Source organism: Rana temporaria, chromosome 11, assembly GCF_905171775.1.
Source record: "Rana temporaria chromosome 11, aRanTem1.1, whole genome shotgun sequence".
Lineage (NCBI taxonomy): Eukaryota > Metazoa > Chordata > Amphibia > Anura > Ranidae > Rana > Rana temporaria.
The window spans coordinates 110,028,015-110,050,354 of record NC_053499.1 but is presented as its reverse complement, the minus strand read 5'-3'; the positions used below and the strand labels follow the sequence as shown (position 1 = coordinate 110,050,354).

The 22,340-nt window shown below is 44.2% G+C and overlaps 1 protein-coding gene across 1 annotated transcript in view; it reads right to left on the bottom strand.

The window, feature by feature from the left end:
- The window catches only part of PACS1 (phosphofurin acidic cluster sorting protein 1), a 288,112-nt gene that overhangs the window by 121,271 nt on the left and 144,501 nt on the right, over positions 1 to 22,340 (bottom strand). Inside the window, exons 14-15 of the mRNA XM_040328826.1 lie at positions 18,591 to 18,692; positions 4,451 to 4,557 (exon numbers count right to left, since the gene is read on the bottom strand). Of these exons, the coding sequence (XP_040184760.1) occupies positions 4,451 to 4,557; positions 18,591 to 18,692 (209 nt within the window). The remainder of the gene's footprint in view (positions 1 to 4,450; positions 4,558 to 18,590; positions 18,693 to 22,340) is intronic.

Sequence of the window (22,340 nt, the reverse complement as noted above, 5' to 3'; positions counted from 1 at the left end):
TGAGCTGCCAGCCATCTGGTCTTCTGCTGCATTGGTATAGTGAGGCACCGGGGCTGTAAGCAGTGTCTGCCTGAAGGAGTTGACGGAATTGGGGAGACTGTCGGGCCGAGTCAAGGATGGGATTCCAGTCGACCCTGTTCACTAGCGTGCAAGGATGTCATCGGATCGGGCTCAGATATTATTCAGATGTACCCGCTCAAAGTCAAGGACGTCATATGATGGCTGGCAGGGAGGAAGTGGTTAATGATATACAATTCTGTTTTGGGCACCAATTCACAAAAAGTATATTGGAGAACTAGAGAAAGTGCAGAGAAGGGCAACCAAACTGATAAGAGAAATTGATGAGCTCAGCTTGAGGAAAGATTAGCTAGACTGAATGCATTCTCCCTTGAAAAGGAGATTAATGGGGCATATGATCAACATATCTAAGTATATAAGGCATCCATATAGTGAACTTGGTGTAGAGCTATTCAATTTAAAGCCAAGTTTAACTCAAAAGTGGAAGCCCCGCTTATCTGCCCCCTCCCTCTGTACGAGGCCTGAATAAGGAGAGCATGCTCCGCAAAGGCGTCACCTATTGGCTTATCCCCTCCGGAAGTGCCATCATCCTTGTGGCTCCCTGCGTGCGTTTCAGAGAGAGAGAAGAAGTGTCAGCTAACACCGGCGCAGCCTTCTCCGAGACACCGCAGTTATCAGCCTACGGATTCTACACACTCCACGGACATCCGGCATTACATGCCTATTATGATCGTACCTTTGCTTGCACATGCTTACTTGCACATTTCTCTGTTTGTAATTGGTATATACTGTTTACCATGTATGTGGACTGACCTATGTTCACGTATGCATATTTTATTGGCCTGTATTTATCGCTGCTGTGTCTTATATGCAGAGGTGTATTTAGGTTTTGTGCTGCCCTAGGCCTGACTAAATTCATGTACCCCCTAATTTAAATACGTCCCACACTTCCTGTCAAAGCCACACCCCTTTCTATTTAAGACCCGCCCTATCATCTGTAAACCACATCCCTTCCAGACCCCCACCCCCTCCATCTCCCCCTAGCAGCAAAAATACCCCATTTCAGTACAAATCCTCACCCTCATATAACTCCTTCCAGTGAATATCCCCCCATCTCCCCCTTCCAGCATAAATCCTCACGTTCAGAAAAAAAATCCCCCCTCATCTCAAACCTGTGCCTCCTTCTCTCCCCTCCCAGTACAACCCCCCCCCCCCCCCCAGCTCTTTCTCCTGTTCTGTAAGAGCAGCCTGCTCTGCTGGGACCTGTAGTGCACTCTGGGGGGGCTGAGAAATGGCAGCCTCCTATGCTGGGACTTGTAGTGCACTCTGGGGGGCTGAGAAATGGCAGCCTCCTATGCTGGGACTTGTAGTGCACTCTGGGGGGCTGAGAAATGGCAGCCTCCTATGTTGGAACTTGTAGTGCCCTAGACTACAGGGGATGGAAAAATGGCAGCCCACTCTGCTGGGACTTGTAGTGCCCTCAGTGGCAGAATGAGGATTCCTCAGTCCCCCCACAGTCTAAGGCACTACAAGTTCCAGCATAGAAGGCTGCCATATCTCAGCCCACACAGTGCACTACAAGTCCCAGCAAAAACGGAGCTGCCATATTTCAGCCCCCACAGTGCACTACAAGTCCCAGCAAAAATGGGGCTGCCATATTTTAGCCCCCACAGTGCACTACAAGTCCCAGCAAAAACGGAGCTGCCATATTTCAGCCCCCACAGTGCACTACAAGTCCCAGCAAAAATGGGCTGCCATATTTAAGCCCCCACACAGTGCACTACAAGTCCCAGCAAAATGGGGCTGCCATATTTCAGCCCCCACTATATCCCTCGCTCAGCCTCTCATCAATTTTTACCTGCTGCCTGAAGGTTTCGTCCACCATCGTCGTCCTCTCTCGCTCCTCTTCCTCTGTTTACAGAGAGACCCGTCCCCGCCCAGAGCTGTAGAGCAGATGCAATGATGCCGCGCGGAGGCTGGTAGGCTCCATCAGCTAAACTACATGCACCAGGTGTATGGCCAGTGATCACTCCCCACAGTATGCGCCCATGACACACAGCAAGGCAAGCCAGCCGCAGGAAGCAATCTGAGCGGGAGGCGGCCGCGATAAGCTACATCTGAGTGGGGAGGACGGTTGGGGGGGGGGGCGAAACGGCGCCCCCCACAAAGTGCCCAGGTCTTGTTGGCCTAGGCCAAGATACAGCTTTGCTTATATGTACAGCAAACTGTAATAAATCTACTTTTTTTACTATCATGATATGTTTTTTGGCTTACCATATTCACCTCATTTAAAGTCCCAGGGCGAACCACATAATGCATTAAAAAAAAAAAAACGGTCTGTAACCAGCCAGAAGATACCCGATTCTCCAGAAACTGCTTAAGAAGCCTGAGTCCTCGTCAGCGGAGATCACGAACACACAGTAACCAGATTTGGGTAACGTTTGCGTAATTATACGGTTACAGACCATAGTTTCTGCATATTTGCTAGGCATTTTGCTTGTTAAAGGTAGATCTGGCCGTCTTGAAATGTATTCCTAATATTGTAATAGTTTTGCATGTACAGCATTTATTGTATTGTGAAAACACATTTATACACTGCAGAGGTCTCAGCTTCCTTTCTTATACCCGTAAAGTAGCCTTGCTAGATAGAGGCAAAGCAAAAACAACCTCTCATCATATTTTCATCACAAGTGGGACCAATATATTGCTAAAGTCCTGCCAGCCTCCGAAGCACCCAGTATATGTTGCCAGCTTCTGAACTTTGGGGTGCCCTTGCCTCATCACGGACTCTGACAAGACTAATGCCATATGTCCCACTTTCGTGTTTATCTAGCCTTTTTGCTTATTTTGAATTACTGCTTTACTCATTCTCATGGATAGGGCAACCAACTATTTTGTTGATGACCACTGGTGTCCCTAGTTGCTTAGTCACTGACTTGTTATATCTCATACACGATTGATACATCTGGGCCAACTGATAGCTCCTTGTATGAAAGAACCTTGCCTCAGATGCCCCCCCCCCCCCCTCCTGAGTCTCCACCTCCTCATTAACACTGGGAGGTCTATAACAAAACTAGGTCCTCCTTCACACTTGCTTTGAGACCTCTTCTCACAGAGGCAGACACCACCACCCCTCCGTTTTACCCTGTCTTTCCATCAGTTACTATTCGCAAAAGGAGAATGGTCTGAAACCATATGGTATAAAAATGCATTCGAAAAAAAAAAAAAAAAACAGACGCAGATGAGCTACCGTATTTATCAAACCCAAATCAATTCTGGATTGTATAATTACATATGCAATATATTTTTAACGTTCAAGAGTGACATGTAAGCTGTGTTTTATACTAAAAACTGTATTATTGAAACCATTTTAATAAAAATTGTTGAAAAGAAAGTAATAGAGATGAATATAACATGAATAGCAAAAGACCAGAAAGAAAGATGCTATACAGGACAAAGGATTTACCAAGAACAATCTCCCCAAGCTTATTACTTTATACTGACTACCCACAGGGGGATTCCCATTTGCTACTCTGAACATACCTGCCTGATATATTGGCCCATTGCTCTGTAATGTCATAACATTATATATTATTTTCAAAACAGGATTCTGGTTTCTTGATGATTTTAATGTAGAAACAAATTCTATTCAGGAATCATAAGTTAAGTTACAGTCCAATACTGGGTGAACCTGTGTTACCAGTCCATGTCGTTGGTCCCCATTTGTGATCCTGGCTTCGCCCGTTTACAGTGGGCATACCCCCCTGGATGGGTCTTCAGGGTCTGGGTTCCATAGGGATAGACCGCGGCCCTGGACCTGTATAGAGCCCTGCAGGTAACTACACGTTTCACTCAGTGCAAAGGGGAGCAACAAAGCACTATCCAGTGCCGGAAACATTACAGGCCATCTCCACAATGTGGGGTCCAGGTATGGCTCCCAAGGTCATACAGAGGTTGCACCAATCCAGGTGCACTGCTTCTATTGTATAAGAAGACAGTGAGGAGCTGATTGAAGATTCCAAAGTAAAAATAATAAACAAGTTAATAATAGAATGATTTCTTAGTAAGAGAAAAGAGGCCCAACAACCCAAGCAAAGAAACTGATGTCAAAGATAGTGGAATACGATTAGAGGTACACCAAAGGGGCATGTCCAGCAAAGCTTTGCCAGTGTCTAATCAACTGAAGGTAGTAGCCTATAACCCAGTGTCTATGAAAATCCAGCCTGTGTCTTGTACTGCAGAATTAAGCTAAAAGAAATACTGTATAAATAGTACAACATATTTAATGGCAAAGAGGATTTTATTTAGAGGCTGCTGGCATAAACGGTGTACGCACTCTTTTTTCCAGAACAGAAGCTACTGGAAGAACAAATATGATATCTGTTTTGTGTGCGACTCAAGAGAGAAAACATTAACATGTCAGTATACTCACTGTCTCTGTATTCGAGTAAGTATTGCAGTCAAAGCACACTGTACATCTGACGAACATGTTATACATACACATGGCTTCTGCTGCTGCTGAAACAGGCTTGAGACATACTGAAATGAAAAAGCGAAGAAGATCAGGGAAAATTATTCTGTACTCATTGCACAAATTTCAAGAATACTGGGGAGAATTTATGAAAACTAAAACAGACAGAAATCTGGAGCAGCCGTGCATAGTAACCAATTGGCTTTCAGTTTCAGATTATTCAGTTCAAGCTTTAAAAATGAACACTAGAAGCCGATTGGTTGCCATGTACAAATGCTTCGGGCACTGGCTGCTCCAGTTTTAGTAAATCCCTCTCACTCTGTTCTAGATGTTCAACTTGACATATACTGAAAATATGGGGGAAAGCGCTAGATAAAAAGGGAGATGTGTACATATTTACACTTACTAGTGTCAGGCAGACTTAAATATACAGGGATAATAAAAAAAAGAAAGAAAATAGTGTCAATAACATAAGCGTAATGCACCACTGTGTGCATCAACGTATACAAAACAGCAAAGTCACAATATTTCATCTATGCACCTGGCATATAAAAATGCATTCATAAATAAAAGGCAAATATTTTTGTACGGGTCTTGTAAAGTCCCCCCCCCCCCCCCTTAACCACTTCAGCCCCCGGAAGGATTTCCCCCCCCCCCCTTCCTGACCAGGCCATTTTTTGCGAAACTGCACTGTGTCACTTTAACTGACAATTGCGCGGCCGTGCGATGTTGCAAAAAATGTACGGTATGTCCTTTTTTTCCCACAAATATAGCTTTCTTTTGGTGGTATTTGATTACCTCTGCGATTTTTATTTGTTGCGCTAGAAAAAAAAAAGAGCGACAATTTCGAGAAAAAAAAAAAAAAAAAAAACACACAATATTTTGTACTTTGTGCTTTAATAAATAGCCTCCATTTTTGTTAAAAAAATAAATAAAAATTCTTCATCAGTTTAGGCCAATATGTATTCTTCTACATATTATATAAATGAATAATCACAGTAAGCGTATATTTATTGGTTTGCTCAAAAGATATAGTGTCTACAAAATAGGGTCTAGATTTATGGCAATTTTTTTTTTACTAGTAATGGCGGTGATCTGCGATTTTTTTATATCGGGACTGCAACATTGCGACAGACATCGGACACTTTTTTGGGACCAGTGACATTTATACAGCGATCAGAGCTAAAAATAGCCACCGATTCTTGTATAAATGTCACTGGCAGGGAAAGGGTTAACACTAGAGGGTGATCAAGGGGTTACCTGTGTTCCCTATGTGTGTTTCTAACTGTGGGGGGAATGTGGCTGACAAGAGGAGAGAGAACGTTGTTCCCACTTAGTAGGAACACACGATCTGTCTCCCTCCCCTGACAGAACCGGGATTTGAGTGTTTACACACAAAGATCGCGGTTCTCTCTGTCACGAGCGATTGTGGGTGCCCAGCAGTCATCGCGCCCGCTGGGCACACGCATCGGCACTGGGGACACTCTGTGGGAGCGCGCGCCTCCGGCGAACCACACGCTCCTGCTACAGCGGCTTGCGCAGCTGTGACAACCTGCCGCAGTTAATTATGTACTTTGTGCTTTACTGTGACTTAACTTAGAGCGAGTCTTTAACCATTGCTTTTAGTTGGCCAGTCTCATATGTGGCAACACTGTTATTATTATCGTTCTAGAATATATCATTATAAAAAAGGTCATACGAAAAGTGAGAATTAGAAAATACTTGTAGACAGCTTGGCGTTGTGACCAGACTTTGTTTATAAATATAAATACTGATAATATGTCTGGGAACTAACTTTAAGGCCCCTTTCACACGGTCGGACCATTCAGGTCCCCCTGTCAGTTGTCGGCGGATATGAACGGCCGCTCCATGCAATCCTATGGAACGTCAGATGTCAGTGGAACCATGCCTGCCGACATCTGACCCGATCCGATAAAATCAGACTTATGGCGGTACGTCCATATCAGTCCATGGCAGATCAGATCGAATCGGATCGTGTGAGATCTGATGAAAATGGACATGCTGTTCGTTTTTATCAGATCTCTCCATAGGAGACAGCAGCGCTGCACAAGCCCCTCCCCGCTCAGTGAGCAGAGAGGGACTTGTCATCCGCCGGCTCAGCAGAGAGATCATTTATATAGGGACTTGCATGCTTAAGTAGGCACGTCTAACATTTAATGCAGTAGGGAGGCTGGGCATAGATCCTGCCTGATCTGGGTGTATAATATTATGTATAAATTAAGTCTGTTCCCAATTACTTTGGCCAGAATTGTCATGTCAGTTGATAGCAGGGAAATTGATCTGTAGATTTTTTTGGGAAGGGGGGGTGGGGGTGTGTGTTTTTATGATTATTGGGTAGGATTACTATAGCTACCATATACATGGACAGAGGAAGCCTACCATTGGAGAGGGCTTCATTGAACGCAAGCAACAGGGAAAGGAGCAACACAGCTCCATACTTTTTGTAAACCTCTATGGGAAGACATTCAGTGCCAGGAACCTTATGGTTAGAAAAGCTAGACAGCAACCTCCACCTCCTGCAAAGTAACTAGAACATTCAGCAAAGATCTATTAATGGTAGGAGAGTTTGTTGTTTGTGGAAGAAATGGACTTTCTAGGCACCAATGGTTGACACAGAATAGATTTTTATTGATGCAATCCCAAATAGATGGGTGATTGAATCAACATTACAGTACATATTCATAAAAATACATTAAAAAACATAAATTATCACAGAATAGTTTTGTAATAAAAAACAAATCAAAAGAAGAATAATAAAACCAATATGGGTCCACTAAAGACATAAACATTGGTTGATGGCTAACAAATATTGGTAGACGTTTTTTTGCATGAGCTCTACATGTTTCGCAGTTGAGTGCTTCTTCAGGAGCTATAGATTTTCATCCACGATAATGGATAAAATTAGTTTTGAAATCCAGTAGGAAGGGCTGGATAAGAACATAAAAAAATCCAGACTTCACAAACGGTCCAGATGGAAGTACGGCTGGTGAAAAGATCCAAATACATACACCACAGCAGATAACAGGCTGGTCACATTCATAGATATATACAGTATTGCAGACAGCAAGCTGCTTATGTAGGGATGAGGGAAACTAATCCCATACGAGTAGGGAAGTAAGTTCCAAACAAGTGAGAGACCAGGAAGTATTTGAGAAGCTGCAGTATCAGCCAGGACCGTTGTGCCGTCGACCGCACCGTTAGCGTTGGGGGAGATAGCCTCTGAGAATCTGCAGTATAGTGGAGTGGTATCAGCCAGGACCGTTGTGCCGTCGACCGCACCGTTAGCGTTGGGGAGATAGCCTTCCGCAAACAACAACTTAGGACGTGGCACTGCAGTACTCTAGGACACCCATAGTCCATCCTATGGTTTGTGTACCTCCAATTTTTTCAAAAGATCTATTAATGTCAGGGAGCACAGGGAGGGGAATTCCATCCAAGTATATCCGTAACTCTATGGAGCTATAACATGCCCCGGAGGAATACAAGAATTGAGGGCCAGATTCATGTAGCCCGGGCGCAACTTAACTTTTCCGATTTAAGTTACACCGCCACAAATTTTCTGCCTAAGTGCCCGATCCACAAAGCACTTACCTGGAAATTTGCAGCGGTGTAACTTAAATCCGTCCGGCGCAAGGCGGGCCCAATCGAATAGGGCGAGTCCCATTTAAATTAGGCGCGCTCCCGCGCCGGAAGTAATGCGCATGCTCCGTCGGGTAAATTACCCGACGTGCATTGCGCTAACTGACGTCGCACCAACGTCATTTGCTTAGACGTTAACGTAAATGGCGTCCATCGCCATTCATGGGCGTCTTACACAAACGACGTTGATGTTTAAATTTTGATGCGGGAACGACGGCCATACTTACCATGGCTTAAGACAACTAGGGCTCAGCCCTAGTTGTACGCTGCGTAACTCGACGGAAACGACGTAGATTTAGATCGACGGGCCGTTCGGGAATCGCCGTAAGTCTTCATTTGCATATTCTACGCCGGACGCAATGGCCTCGCCACCTAGCGGCCGGCCTAGAATTGCATCCTTAAGATCCGACAGTGTAATTCAATTACACCTGTCGGATCTTAGGGCTAGCTATGCGTAACTGATTCTATGAATCAGTCGCATAGTTAAAAACAGAGATACGACGGCGTATCAGTAGATACGCTGTCGTATCTCGTTTGTGAATCTGGCCCTGATAGAATTGGAAAAGATCCAGAATAACTTCTGCACGAGTACAAGTTTGCCCATTACTATTATTTAGTGCACTAACATGAGCAGCATCAGTGTGTGAATGGGTAATCTGAGCTAGCAGTTTATTAGTTGCCAACCGTTCAGCCCATGTCAAGCATTGACATTGACAAAAAGATCTCAATAGAGGAGTCCATCTCATCAGAATGCATAAAAAGTGCCAACTAAAATGGGTTGAGGCGCAAGGGGGTACAAAGGTCTTAACCCTCTACAGCTCTAGAGGTGAGTGACCCAAAATCCCTCTGGGTTCAATGGCTACATCATGAATCGCAGGGATAAATTCAGGAGTACATAAGGCCTGATCCATCCAAAATAGCGAATTATGCTAGGTCCGGTGTCCATATGGGCCAAAAAAAGACCAGCTTGAAAAACCTATAGTTCCCTTTTACAGTGCAGCATATGGTTGCTTTGGATTAGCACAAAAAGATAGAGGAAAATAAAACATTAAGGTTGGGTCCACACTTGTGTGAATTGGATGCGAAAATTTGCATCCAAATTGCTTGACAGGAGTGTGACCGGCTCCCAATGAAGCCGGTTCACACATCTCTGGAGTGGCTGCAGAAGGTTCCTGTGCGTCTTTGGCTCAGTTTCAGGTCCAAATTCCAGAAAAATTCTGACCGATTTGTCCTGAAACGAAGATCGGGGACGCACCGGCCCCCCTGCTGCGAGCCGCTCCGCAAACAGTGTGAACCCAGCCTAAACAGAACAATAAAATGGCGACTGGAACAACTGGTAACCACATTTATCCATTATTGCACTCAAACACAAACAGCTCCTTTCAGGTGGGAATGAGCGGGAGCCATAAACTGGCTATTTTCCGGCACAAGAGAACTGTCCAATGGAAAAAAAAGGGGGAAAGGGGGAAAGCTTGTAGGAACGATATCATGACCTCCACAACCTAACACCCCACCCCCACAGCCAAAAAAGGGGAAAAGACAAATAGTCCTAAGATCCAGGAGCCCGAGTATAGTATAAATTCACCAAGAAACACCAAGATCAGCAGGGCACAAAGCGAAAATACAAAAGGAAATGACAAGTGACCAATACTATAATGAACCCATCAGGAATTATGGTGACAATCTAGCCAGGGGATTAAGGAAAGTAAAAAAGTGCCCTTTGCCCCCACCCACAGCCAAGCTAGGTACACAGAATATTCTATAAATGTAGACGTTGAGGTTTCTTGAAAGTGGAAATCAGAGAAGCACATGATCCTAGAACTGTTGAAAAATATCTCCTTAAAGCGGGAGTTCACCCATTTGTAAAAAAAAAAAAATTTCTCCCCTTAGCTTCCTGCTCGTTCGGTCTAGGAGAATCGGCTATTTGTATTAAAATATGAGCAGTACTTACCCGTTTTTGAGCTGCATCTTCTTCCGTCGCTTCCGGGTATGGGTCTTCGGGAGCGGGCGTTCCTTCTTGATTGACAGCCTTCCGAGAGGCTTCCGACGGTCGCATCCATCGCGTCACTCGTAGCCGAAAGAAGCCGAACGTCGGTGCGGCTCTATACTGCGCCTGCGCACCGACGTTCGGCTTCTTTCGGAAAATCGTGACGCGATGGATGCGACCGTCGGAAGCCTCTCGGAAGCCTGTCAATCAAGAAGGAACGCCCATTCCCGAAGCCCATACCCGGAAGCGACGGAGAAGATGCATCTCGTAAACGGGTAAGTACTGCACATATTTTAAAATAAATAGCCGATTCCCCTAGTAAAAACGAGCAGGAATCTAAGGGGGAAAAGTGCCCTCTAAGGGTGAACCCCCGCTTTAAGTGCTCTGGCCCTGCAAAGAATGTTCTCCCTATCTTTAGAATTTAACTAGTGTATGATGAAAGACTTTGGCAGGTTGCCAAAGGCAACGGACAGATGGGGACCCTGTATGCATTCTCCACTGTGAAGAAGAGAGACAGGTACTTAATTACGAATGTCTCCAGGATCCAATGTTTAGCCAATTCAGATGCATCTGCTCCCTCTGCTTTCTCAGGGAGATCTACTATCCACATGTTGTTTCGACACAGCCTGTTCTCAAGACCTTCTACTTTTGAGATGTCGGAGTCAAGCTTAGCATTACTACTTTGTAGGTATAGCAGTCTGGGTAAGACATTAATTTTAAGAACGCTACTTCTGCCAAACCAAGAGAGGAGCAGTGACAACTATCCAATAAGGTCTTTCTGAATCTGAGACAAGAATGCAGGAAACTTGGTGCTGAAGATATCCCCCAAGGAAGGTGTGAGAAAGATACATAGATACTTTAGGTGGGTTTGTGCCCACTTAAATGGGATTGCAGGGCTTGAATCATTGGTTGGGGGAGAGAGCTCTTGCACTTTTTGCAGGTCACGGCAAATTAAGGAGATATCTTCTTACAACTTGAACTTGCCCAGCAAGTGTAGATATAGGTGCTGGACAGCAAACATATCTTAGCTCGAGTTTATAGTCTTCAAGCCACCCTGAGTAGCGAAGGAACAGCAGAAGCAATACTCACAACAGGCTGCACATCTCCAGATCAGTCTGTGCGCTCTGCCTGTGCAGCTGTAGCAGAGGCGGCATCTTCAACTAGTGGGATCCATCTGTATGGATGTCAGAAGGCCGATTTTCCTGGTCTTTAAGCAGGCTCTGGTGTCGCGCAAACTGCTCCAAGCGAGCGGCCGCAGATTCCTTTGTTTTCTCCCTGGTGGCAGGGAGGAACAGATGCTTGGCGCCAGTTCCATCATGGATCACTGGGCCTGCTTCCCCTGGTCCATCCTTCCATCGGGTCATCATAATATTATGAAGCAGCGGAGGTGCCGAGGGGGGAGATATACTTCTCAACCTAGGTACTTTCATTGATGGTTGGTTCCAAAGATGACCTCCTAAGGTTGTAGAGCAATCTCTGCAGAGTCTACTGGACAATGCTTATAGGGATAGGGAAGACTGATTTTTTAGCAAGAGACAGTCCAGGTAACCCACAATGTGTATGCACTGAGAAAGGAGCGGAGCTAGGATGAGGGCAAGCACATTGGTTAAACCCTTGAGAGAAAATTGATAGTCCAAGGGGAAATGTGACCAATTGGTGCCAATTACTATGTAAATATTGTATTACCGTATTTTCTGGCGTATAAGGCGACTGGGCGTATAAGACGACCCCCTAATTTTCCAGGAAAAATGTTGGTTTTGGGATATACTCACTGTATAAGACATCCCCCTTCTTACTAGGCTTTCTGGAAGCTGAGGGGTAGCCAGAACCGCTGACAGAAACAGGCTTTTTTCAAATCTCTCTCTGTGCCATCACTTGCCCCCTCACTCTGCCATCACTTGCCCCCTCTCTGCCATCACTTGCCCCCTCTCTGTTCCATCACTTGCCCCCTCTCTGTTCCATCACTTGCCCCCACTGTGCCTGAGCTTGCCCCCCAGTGCCATCACTCACTTTTTTTTCAGGCATTCTTGCTGATGAATGATATTCATATATCCAAAGAATTCAGGAACTACTCTGTGTATGTTCATAGTTCAGGAATTTCCATCAGATAGTTACACATTGATAGTCGGAGGGAAAATATGATAAGGTTTCTACTCATACTACTTTAAGCCAGATTTGTATGCAGTCATAGATGTAAGGAAGGAACTTGCACTTATTTCATTCCTTAATGAATCCAATCATCTGTGTGATGCTGAACTTCAATAATATGGCCTACCTCTTCATCTCATATATTTTCCGATAGGCTCCGAGCACTGGGGCCACTTCTGCTGGCTATTGAGAGAGCCCCAGAAGACAGGATCATTTCCCGTCTCTTGCGCTGTACGACAGAGCGCACGATTCAACTCCCAACTGCCAAACCAGAGCAGTAATTAGTTTTATGTATTAATTACCTTTTCCATCTGTGTTCCTGATCAGGGAAGGAGGCTCTGCGGTGACAGTCTCCGTGCGGCGCGCGTCAATGATTTAAAAGACGCGCCTTCTCCTCAGACTGTCCTGTGTTAGGCGGAAGACAAATCTTCCCAGCAGCGCCTCCGTTCTTTGTTCCGCCTATCACGGACGTCTTCTCATCTCATCCGAGGATGAGAAGGCATCTGTGATAGGAAGAACAAAGAACAGGAGGCGCTGCTGGGAAGATTTGTGTTCCACCTATCACAGAACACGCTGAGAAGAAGGAGCGTCTTTTAAATCATTGACGCTGGCAGCACGGAGACCGTCCTCGCACCGCCCTGTCAGGAAAAAAAGTGAGTGATGGCAGAGACCGTACCGGGCGTATAAGACGAACCCCGACTTTGGATGCATTTTTTTTCATCCAGAAAGTCGTCTTATACGCCGGAAAATACGGTATATATTTTCATATGACAACACTGAAGAAATTACAATTTGTTACAATGCAAAGTAGTGAGTGTACAGCTTGTATAACAGTGTAAATGTGCTGTCCCCTAAAAATAACTCAACACACAGCCATTAATATTCTGTCAAACCACTGTATGGTCTTGGCCACCATGCTGCAGCTCAGTTTCATTTGCAATCTTCTTATTGCCTAGGCCATCTTTACGTAGATGTAGAGCAACATTTTTTTTCTTAGATCCTCAAAATTCTTTGCCATGAGGCGCCAAGTTGAACTTCCAGTGACTAGTATGAGTGACAGCAATAACACCAAATTTAACACACCTGCTCCCCATTTACACCTGGGACCGTGTAACACCAACAAGTCACATGACACCAGGGAGGGAAAATGGCTAATTGGGCCCAATTTGGACATCGTTTTCACTTTGGGGTGTACTCACTTTTGTTGCCAGCCATTTAGACAATAATGGCTGTGTGCCGAATTATTTTGCGGGGACACCATTATACAAGCCGTACACTTGCAACTTTACATTGTAGCAAAGTGTCATTTCTTCACTGTCATCGCATGAAAAGATATAATAAAATGTTTACAAAAAATGTGAGGGGTGTACGCACCTTTGTAAGATACTGTTGTGTGTGTGTGTGTGTGTGTGTGTGTGTGTGTGTGTGTGTGTGTGTGTGTATATACACATATATATATATATATATATATATATATATATATATATATATATATATATATACATACACACACATACATACATATACACACACACACACACACACACACACACATATATATATATATTCATATAGTGTGTGAGAGAATTTATCGGGGGACTTCAGTAATCAAAACTGCAGTGTCTATCTTCATGACATGACACATCACAGGAAGCACCTCCATGGTTAACAGAGGCCAAAAATAAAATTAGACTTGGGAAACTTAACATTCATAAATCACCGGGACCAGATGGCTTGCACCAGAGGGTACTTGGGGAACTTAGTCAAGTAATTGCCAGACCATTGTTCTTAATTTTTTACTGACAGTCTACTGACTGAAATGGTACCAGCTGACTGGAGAAAAGCCAATGTAGCACCAATATTTAAACAAGGCCCACAATACATCACTGGGAATTACAGACCAGTAAGCCAAACATCAATAGTATGTAGGCTCTTGGAGGGGATAATAAGGGACTATATACGAGATTTTAGTAATGAGAACGGTATCATTAGCAGTAATCAGCATAGATTCATGAAGAATGGTTCTTGCCAAACCAATCTATTAACGTTCTATGAGGAGGTGAGCTGCCATCTAGATAAAGGAAGGCTCGTAGACGTGGTGTATCTGGATTTTGCAAAGGCATTTGACACAGTTCCCCATAAACGTTTACTGTACAACGTAAAGTCCATTGTCATGGACCATAGGGTGAGTACATGGATTGAAAACTGGCTACAAGAGCGAGTTCAAAGGGTGGTGATAAATGGGGAGTACTCAGAATGGTCAGGGGTGGGTAGTGGGGTCCCCCAGGGTTCTATGCTGGGACCAATCCTATTTCATTTGTTCATAAACGACCTGGAGGATGGGGTAGGCAGTGCAATCTCTGTATTTGCGGACGATACAAATCTAAGCAGGGCAATAACTTCTCCACAGGATGTGGAAACCTTGCAAAAAGATCGTAACAAATTAATGGGGTGGGCAACTACATGGCAAATGAGGTTCAATGTAGAAAAATGTAAAATAATGCATTTGAGTGGCAAAAATACGAATGCAATTCAAACCAATCTAGGATGGAAAAAGGACAGGTTAAAAAATGGTATGCAATGCCAAGCTGCTGCTAACAAAGCAAACAGAATATTGGCATGCATTAAAAAGGGGATCAACTCCAGAGATAAAACGATAATTCTTCCGCTCTACAAGACTCTGGTCCGGCCGCACCTGGAGTATGCTGTCCAGTTCTGAGCACCAGTCCTCAGGAAGGATGTACTGGAAACTGGAGAGAGTACAAAGAAGGGCAACAAAGCTAATAAAGGGTCTGAAGGATATTAGTTATGAGGAAGTTTGCGAGCACTAAACTTATTCTCTCTGGAGAAGAGACGCTTGAGAGGGGATATGATTTAAAATACAAATACCATACTGGTGACCCCACAATAGGGATAAAACTTTTTCGCGGAAGGGAGTTTAACAAGACATGTGGCCACTCATTGAATTAGAAGAAAAGAGGTTTAACCTTAAAGCAGAGCTCCGGCTTCACTGCCCGGTTCCCTACGGCGCACGCGCGAGTCGCGCTACGCCGGCCGATTGGCTCTCGCTGTGTACTGGGAGCCGAGTGTTCCCAGAACACAACGGGGGGCGGGAGGTGACGTCATGCCTGCAGTCTGCCCGAGACTGTGTGGCCGGAAGTGGGTGCAAATACCTGTCTTTAGACAGGTATCTGCACCCCCTCTCCCTGAAAGGACATCAGCGGGAGTTCCACTTTAGGGTGGAGTTCCGCTTGAAATTACGTAGAGGGTTCTTAACTGTAAGAGCGGCAAGGATGTGAAAATTCCCTTCCACCGGCAGTGGTCTCAGCGTGGGGCATCGATGGTTTCAAGAAACTATTAGATAAGCATCTGAACGACCACAACTTAAAGGGGATATACAAGGTAATAATGACATAATCACACACATAGGTTGGACTTGATGGACTTGTTGGTGTGTGTGTATATATATATATATATATATATATATATATATATATATATATATATATATATCACACACATATATACACACACACACACACACACACACACACACACACTGTGTATAATATATACACATATATAAACAAAACACATATGTGGACAAAGAAGAGGCAGCTCATGTTGCAAATCTGGCGAAGCACATCCATCAAGTCTTTAGTGCACTAGAGCAAGGCCACAGGTAGTTTGTAGGGGATGAATGAAGAGATTTGTTGGGATGCAGCTAGGGTCTCAGGTCAATTTGCCCATTCCGGACAGCAAGTGTCTGGCAAACTGCTGTCACAGCAACCACAGGTCCTTAAAGAGGACCTCTAGCATTTGTATACTGGGTCCTGAAACACAGGATTATTCCCTGCGGCAACTGTTAGCTTCTTGTTAAGATAAGAGAGGGCGGGGCATGCTACAAGGACCATCCATCTTTGCATGAAGTGCTTCTCTATAGGATAATGCTGAGCAAAATGTTTTGGAGGAGCAAGTAGCTTTCAGGGTGAGGCCAGTCATCATATAACACAAGCTGTAAAAGAGCACGTAGATTGGGACAGACCTTGGCAGGTTTTTGCAAATGCAGGGACCCTATGCCGGAGACGCTGGGGTAAGCAGAGTCATGTTGCTCCAATGCCAAACAAGAGAATATAACAAAGAATGTAGCAATGATATCTTATTCTTGAATGAATTTTCACTTCAGGCAACACACTGCAATCCAATTCTTCCTTTTATACCTCCTCTACAGGAAGTTTGTCTACAGCAAAGGTGAGTGGAGACTGAAGGGGCTTGCATGTGTCTGTTAGCTGCAACCTCTAAATGAACTGCAATTCTGCCATGAAATTAGACATTGTGTCAGAAAATTGCTACCTGCATTAGTAGGAGGCCAAAAGCAACCATTGGAGTGCCCAGAGGAAGACAGGAAATCAAACTGGAGTATCCAAACAGTGGATATTGGGGTCCTGTGGAGATGGACCAACATTCTTCCACCCCTAAAGCCATGTGCTAGGTCTGAGCTAGCAAGGCAACCTGGCCCAAAACCCCTGCAGTTATGATCTGCTGTGTAGGTGTTCATAGATGGTGTTGTAGAGTAGAATGTCAGGAACGGCTGTTAGCAACTTAGAAAAGAGTACCCATTAAAAGACTATGGCCCAGCCAGGAAATTTGATAAAATAATCTACCTAAAAACCTCCACAGAAAAGGAGATACGCTTCTCTCAGTACAGAGGAGGTCCAACGCTTAAGGACATTTGCAAAAATCAGGGATAGATGGGAAGGAGGGGGTAAATGGGCATTTTTTCTCCCATTTCCAATCACTTGAATGTAGCTGCATATAGCCAATAGTCAGGGCCGTCTTTCGCGGCGGCCCCACTTGCCTGGGGGGCCCCACATGCCCAGCGAAATTTGTTGCAGGTCGGGCGGGGTGAGAGAGCGGGCAGCTCTGCGGGTGGCTTGGTTTGTGGGCGGGCGTGAGGGCAGGTGAGAACAGGCTAGGTGTGAGTGGGCGGCTGGCCGATCAGCAAGCCGGTGGGCAGGGGAGCAGAGAGATGACATCTCTCAACATTCCTGCAGTAACTTCCGCCCTCACTGTGCAGGCAGCATGGGCGGCAGAGAGATTACATTATCTCTCTGTTGCCCGACTCTGGGACAAAGAAGCAAGAGACAAGCAAAACACCACCTTAGCAGGCACGTGACAATCCGCAAGGTGTGGCAGGTGACGTGACAAGTGAAAATCCGCATCGGGTGGCAGGTGACGGGGCAAGTGACAATCCGCAACATGTGGCAAGTGACAATCCGCAACATGTGGCAGGCAAGTGACAATCCGCAATGTGTGGCAGGTGACGTGGCAAGTGACAATCCGCATCAGGTGACGTGACAGTCTGCAACGTGTGGCAGGTGATGTGGCAAGTGACAATCTGGATCTGGTGGCAGGCAAGCGACAATTGCAATGTGTGGCAGGCGACGGTGGCAAGTGACACGCTCAGGGCTCCCACAATTATGCATTATGGTGAGTTGAACCGGTTAATTTATATTACAATGTAAAAACAGAAATAATGCATTTCAATCATCCGGACACCATAACAACCGTGGTGACGGGATGATTGAAGCGCCAACACTAGCCATTTGTTGGAAGTACCAATAAATATAGCCTTATTGATAATTTGCATTTTTATTCTCCTGCGTGGTTGTGTAGACAGGGCCCCAGTGCACTGTATTGCCCAGGGGCCTATAATGCTCTTAAGATGGCACTGCAAATAGTCAATGATCCAATGTCCTGTACTGCGTGACTAATGCGTCGTTCACACGATCAGTTTTTCCGACAGAAAAACAGTGTTTTTTTTCCAGCAGGAAAACGGCTCAAAATTGTCTTGTATACGCACGGTCACTCAAATCCTGGCTGAAATTCAAAACGTCAAGAACGCGGTGACATACAACATGTACGACGAGCTGAGATCAATGAAGTTCAATAGGCAGTTCAGGTCTTCTGCTTGATTCTGAGAATGCGCTTTTTTTGCACGTCGTAATTGCATACGTCTGTATTCACGATTTGCGATAGGAATTTTTCCTGCCACGAAAATTGACATCCTGTTCTCAATCTTTTTGTGGCAGGAAAACTGACCGTGTGATGGAGCAAACACATGGTCGGTTTTCCTGACAAAAACCTCACATCGCACTTTTCCTGTCAGGAAAACGGATCGTGTGTATGAGGCATCAGATAGATAGTTTTAAAATTATTCTAAATGTTTTCTCAGTTGCGTTTAGTTAAAAGAAAGCAAAAAACATTACCAAATGCTTGTTCGTATTTAAAGTAAATTTTTCTTACCTGACCCTGCCAGTCTAATGTCTGCACTATAATAATGGTTTCTGGAAGAGATGGATCTGAGAGATTTTGGTTTAACTGATCAAGTAACACCTTCCGGGGAACCTGTTTGAGAAAGACAATTAATCAGCTTGTGTATGCAGAAAACCAGAAACAATAAAACATATAATAAACTAAGAGGCATGTTTATTAAAGCCTGAACTTCAAGCAGATATGAAAAGAAAAAAAAATCTATGCAGTTCTGTATTTAAAGCGGGAGTTCACCCATAAAAAAAATTTTACCCGTAGATTAATGCTTATTTTGTCTAGGGGAATCGGCTAGTTGTTTTAAAATCCGAGCAGTACTTACCGTTGTAGAGAGCGATCTTCTCCGCCGCTTTCGGGTATGGGTCTTCGGGAGTGGGCGTTCCTTCTTGCTTGACAGTCTTCCGACAGGCTTCCGACGGTCGCATCCATCGCGTCACGAGTAGCCGAAAGAAGCTGAACGTTGGTGCGGCTCTATACGGCGCCTGCGCACCGACGTTCGGCTACTTTCGGAAAATCGTGACACGATGGATGCGGCTGTCGGAAGACTGTCAATCAAAATAGGAACGCCCAGTCCCGCAGCCCATACCCCGAAGCGGCGGAGAAGATCGCTCTCTACAACGGTAAGTACAGCTTTGATTTTAAAACAACTAGCCGATTCCCCTAGACAAAATAAGCATCAATCTAAAGGTAAAAAGTGGTATTTCCGGGTGAACCTCCGCTTGAAGAAAAAAAAAATGCTGCTTTAGCTCAGCTCTATTGTTCAGCTTTATAAGAAAGGAGTTACTCTGACATCACACGAGTTCACATTACTTTTTTAAATCGTGTTCCAGCACTGCACACCGACAGCACCAGCAGGAGCCTGGAGTTCACAAACTGTGCTGATTTACTGTGAATGATAGCTTTTGAAGCCTTTTTTTTTTTTTTTAGGAGGACCTCATCTCCTCTGAGCATGCCCGTGTCTTTTAGAAAATGGAACCAGAGAAAGCAGTGAAGCAGAATCGTTCATTCTGGTGGAAAGCACAATGGTGTACAGTGGGGATCGAAAGTTTGGGCACCCCAGGTAAAAATTTGTATTAATGTGCATAACGAAGCCAAGGAAAGATGGAAAAATCTCCAAAAGGCAAATTACAGATTAGACATTCTTATAATATGTAAAAAAAAAAGTTAGATTTTATTTCCATCATTTACACTTTCAAAATTACAGAAAACAAAAAAATGGCATCTGTAAAAGTTTGGGCACCATGCAGAGTTAATATCTTGTACTGCCCCCTTTGGCAAGTATCACAGCTTGTAAACGCTTTTTGTAGCCACCCAAGAGTCTTTCAATTCTTGTTTGAGGTATCTTTACCCATTCTTCCTTGCAAAAGTCTTCCAGTTCTTTGAGATGTCTGGGCTGTCTGCCACGCACTGCTCTTTTAAGGTCTATCCATAGATTTTCAATTATGTTGAGGTAAGGAGATTGTGAAGGCCATGGCAAAACTTTCAGTTTACGCCTCTTGATGTAATCCCCCATGGATTTTGAGGTGTGTTTAGGATCATTATCCATTTGTAGAATCCTCTTCTTTAACTTCAGCTTTTTCACAGATGGCATCAAGTTACCATCCAAAATTTGCTGAAATTTGATTGAATCCATTTTTCCTTCTACTCGTGAAATGTTCCCTGTGGCACTGGCTGCAATACAACCCCAAAGCATGATTGATCCACCCCCATGCTTAACAGTTGGACAGAGATTCTTTTCATTAAATTCTGTGCCCTTTCTTCTCCAAACGTACCTTTGCTCATTCCGGCCAAAATATTCTATTTTAACGTCATCGGTCCACAGAACTTGTTTCCAAAATGCATCAGGCTTGTCTATATGTTCATTTGAAAAGTTCAAACGCTGATTTTTGTGGTGAGGATGTAGAAGAGGTTTTCTTCTGATGACTCTTCCATGAAGACCATATTTGTACAAGTATCTCTTTATAGTGGAATAGTGTACCACAACGCCAGTGTCTGCCAGATCTTTCTGGAGGGATCGTGCAGTCAAACATGGGTTTTGAATTGCTTTTTTTTGTTTGTTTATGTTTATTGTGTACTTCGCACGATAGCTGCTGCCTTGAGATCATTGTGTTGCAGCGCAGTTTTCTTGCGTTTTTTCTTCCAGATCTTGCTTTAACTTCCACTGTTCCTGATGACTGCCATTTCTTAATTACATTCCGAACAGAGAATATTGACATCTGAAAAACACTTTGCTATCTTCTTATAGCCTTCTCCAGCTTTGTGAGCGTCAACTATTTTCAGTTTTCTAGACAACTGCTTAGAAGAACCCATGGTGCTGATTGTTGGGGCAAGGTCAGATGAGTCTGTGCATTTAAAACCTTTGAGATTGACATCACCTGGTCTTCCCAGACGATGGATTGAGAACAATCCATGACACTGGCAGGTCTCAGCTTTGCAAAGGGGGCAGTGCGTGCTATAAATTCTGCAGGGTGCCCAAACTTTTGCAGACGTCATTTTTTGTTTTCTGTAATTTTGAAAGTGAAAATGATGGAAATAAAATCTAACTTTTTTTGACATATAAGAATGTCTAATCTGTAATTTGATGCCCTTTGGAGATTTTTCCATCTTTCCTTTTTTTTGTCCAAACAAGCAAGTTTATTGATCAAAAATTTGGCACATACAGTCCAAAGTACCACAATCTTATCCAATATAGCAGACACAGACATGGCCTTAAACAGAACAGTATTATACGTAAACAAAAATCAACATACTGAAAGGTCATATAGACTGCAACCAACCATCACACCACCCCCTGTCCTGTTAGCCCAAGAGTCTGTCCATGACTAGGTCATTCGGGGCTAGCCCCGGCGTTCCCAGCCACAAGTCCCATAACTTTTCAAATTTTCCAGAGCATCCCCTATGTTGGTATATAACCTTCTCCATTCTCAACACATTACCAAGTGCAGTGGTCCACTCCCTGACTGTGGGGGGCACCTCAGATTTCCAATGCTGCATGATCAATTTTCTGGCCATAAAAAGGGCCCTAGTAAGGGCCTCCCTAATATGGGGTTCCCATTCCAGCTCGTCTAATAGATTCAGGAGACACTGCTTAGGATCTAATGGAATCGAAACCTGGAATACTGCGTTTAGTGTGTGTCACCCCCTTCCAATAAGCGTGCAACTTGGTGCAGCGCCAAAGCATATGTATCAAGTCCCCATGGTCCCTTTCCATCTTTCCTTGGCTTTGTTATGCACATTAATACAAATTTTTACCTGGGGTGCCCAAACTTTCGATCCCCACTGTATGCTCATTCTTCCTGGTATCAAATAGTATGCTTTCCCGCCAAAGCATGCTAAAGCTGACAAAAACCTAGAGCATCCTTTTGGGAAAGAGTAATGTACAATGTGGCTCGCTGCATTTTTTTCTATTGGACCTGTCCACAATATGCATGTCCAGGTTATCCAAATTAATAACACCAAGGATGTGTATCCACAACCGATCAGCTACTATGTCATTCAGATAAAAATGTCACTGCCCATACCGGTCCTTTTTGACATTTTCTAGATGACTGAAGAATGTGAACAGATGCCATAAAACGGCAGTTCCATCCAACAGTTTTAATCGTTATTTTAATTGGGATAATAATTACAAACTACACTGATCTTATTACAGAAAGAGATGGCAAAAGAGAAGAGAGGGGCTGAGAGATGTGTTGTATTATATATGTGGGTATATAATACATAGCA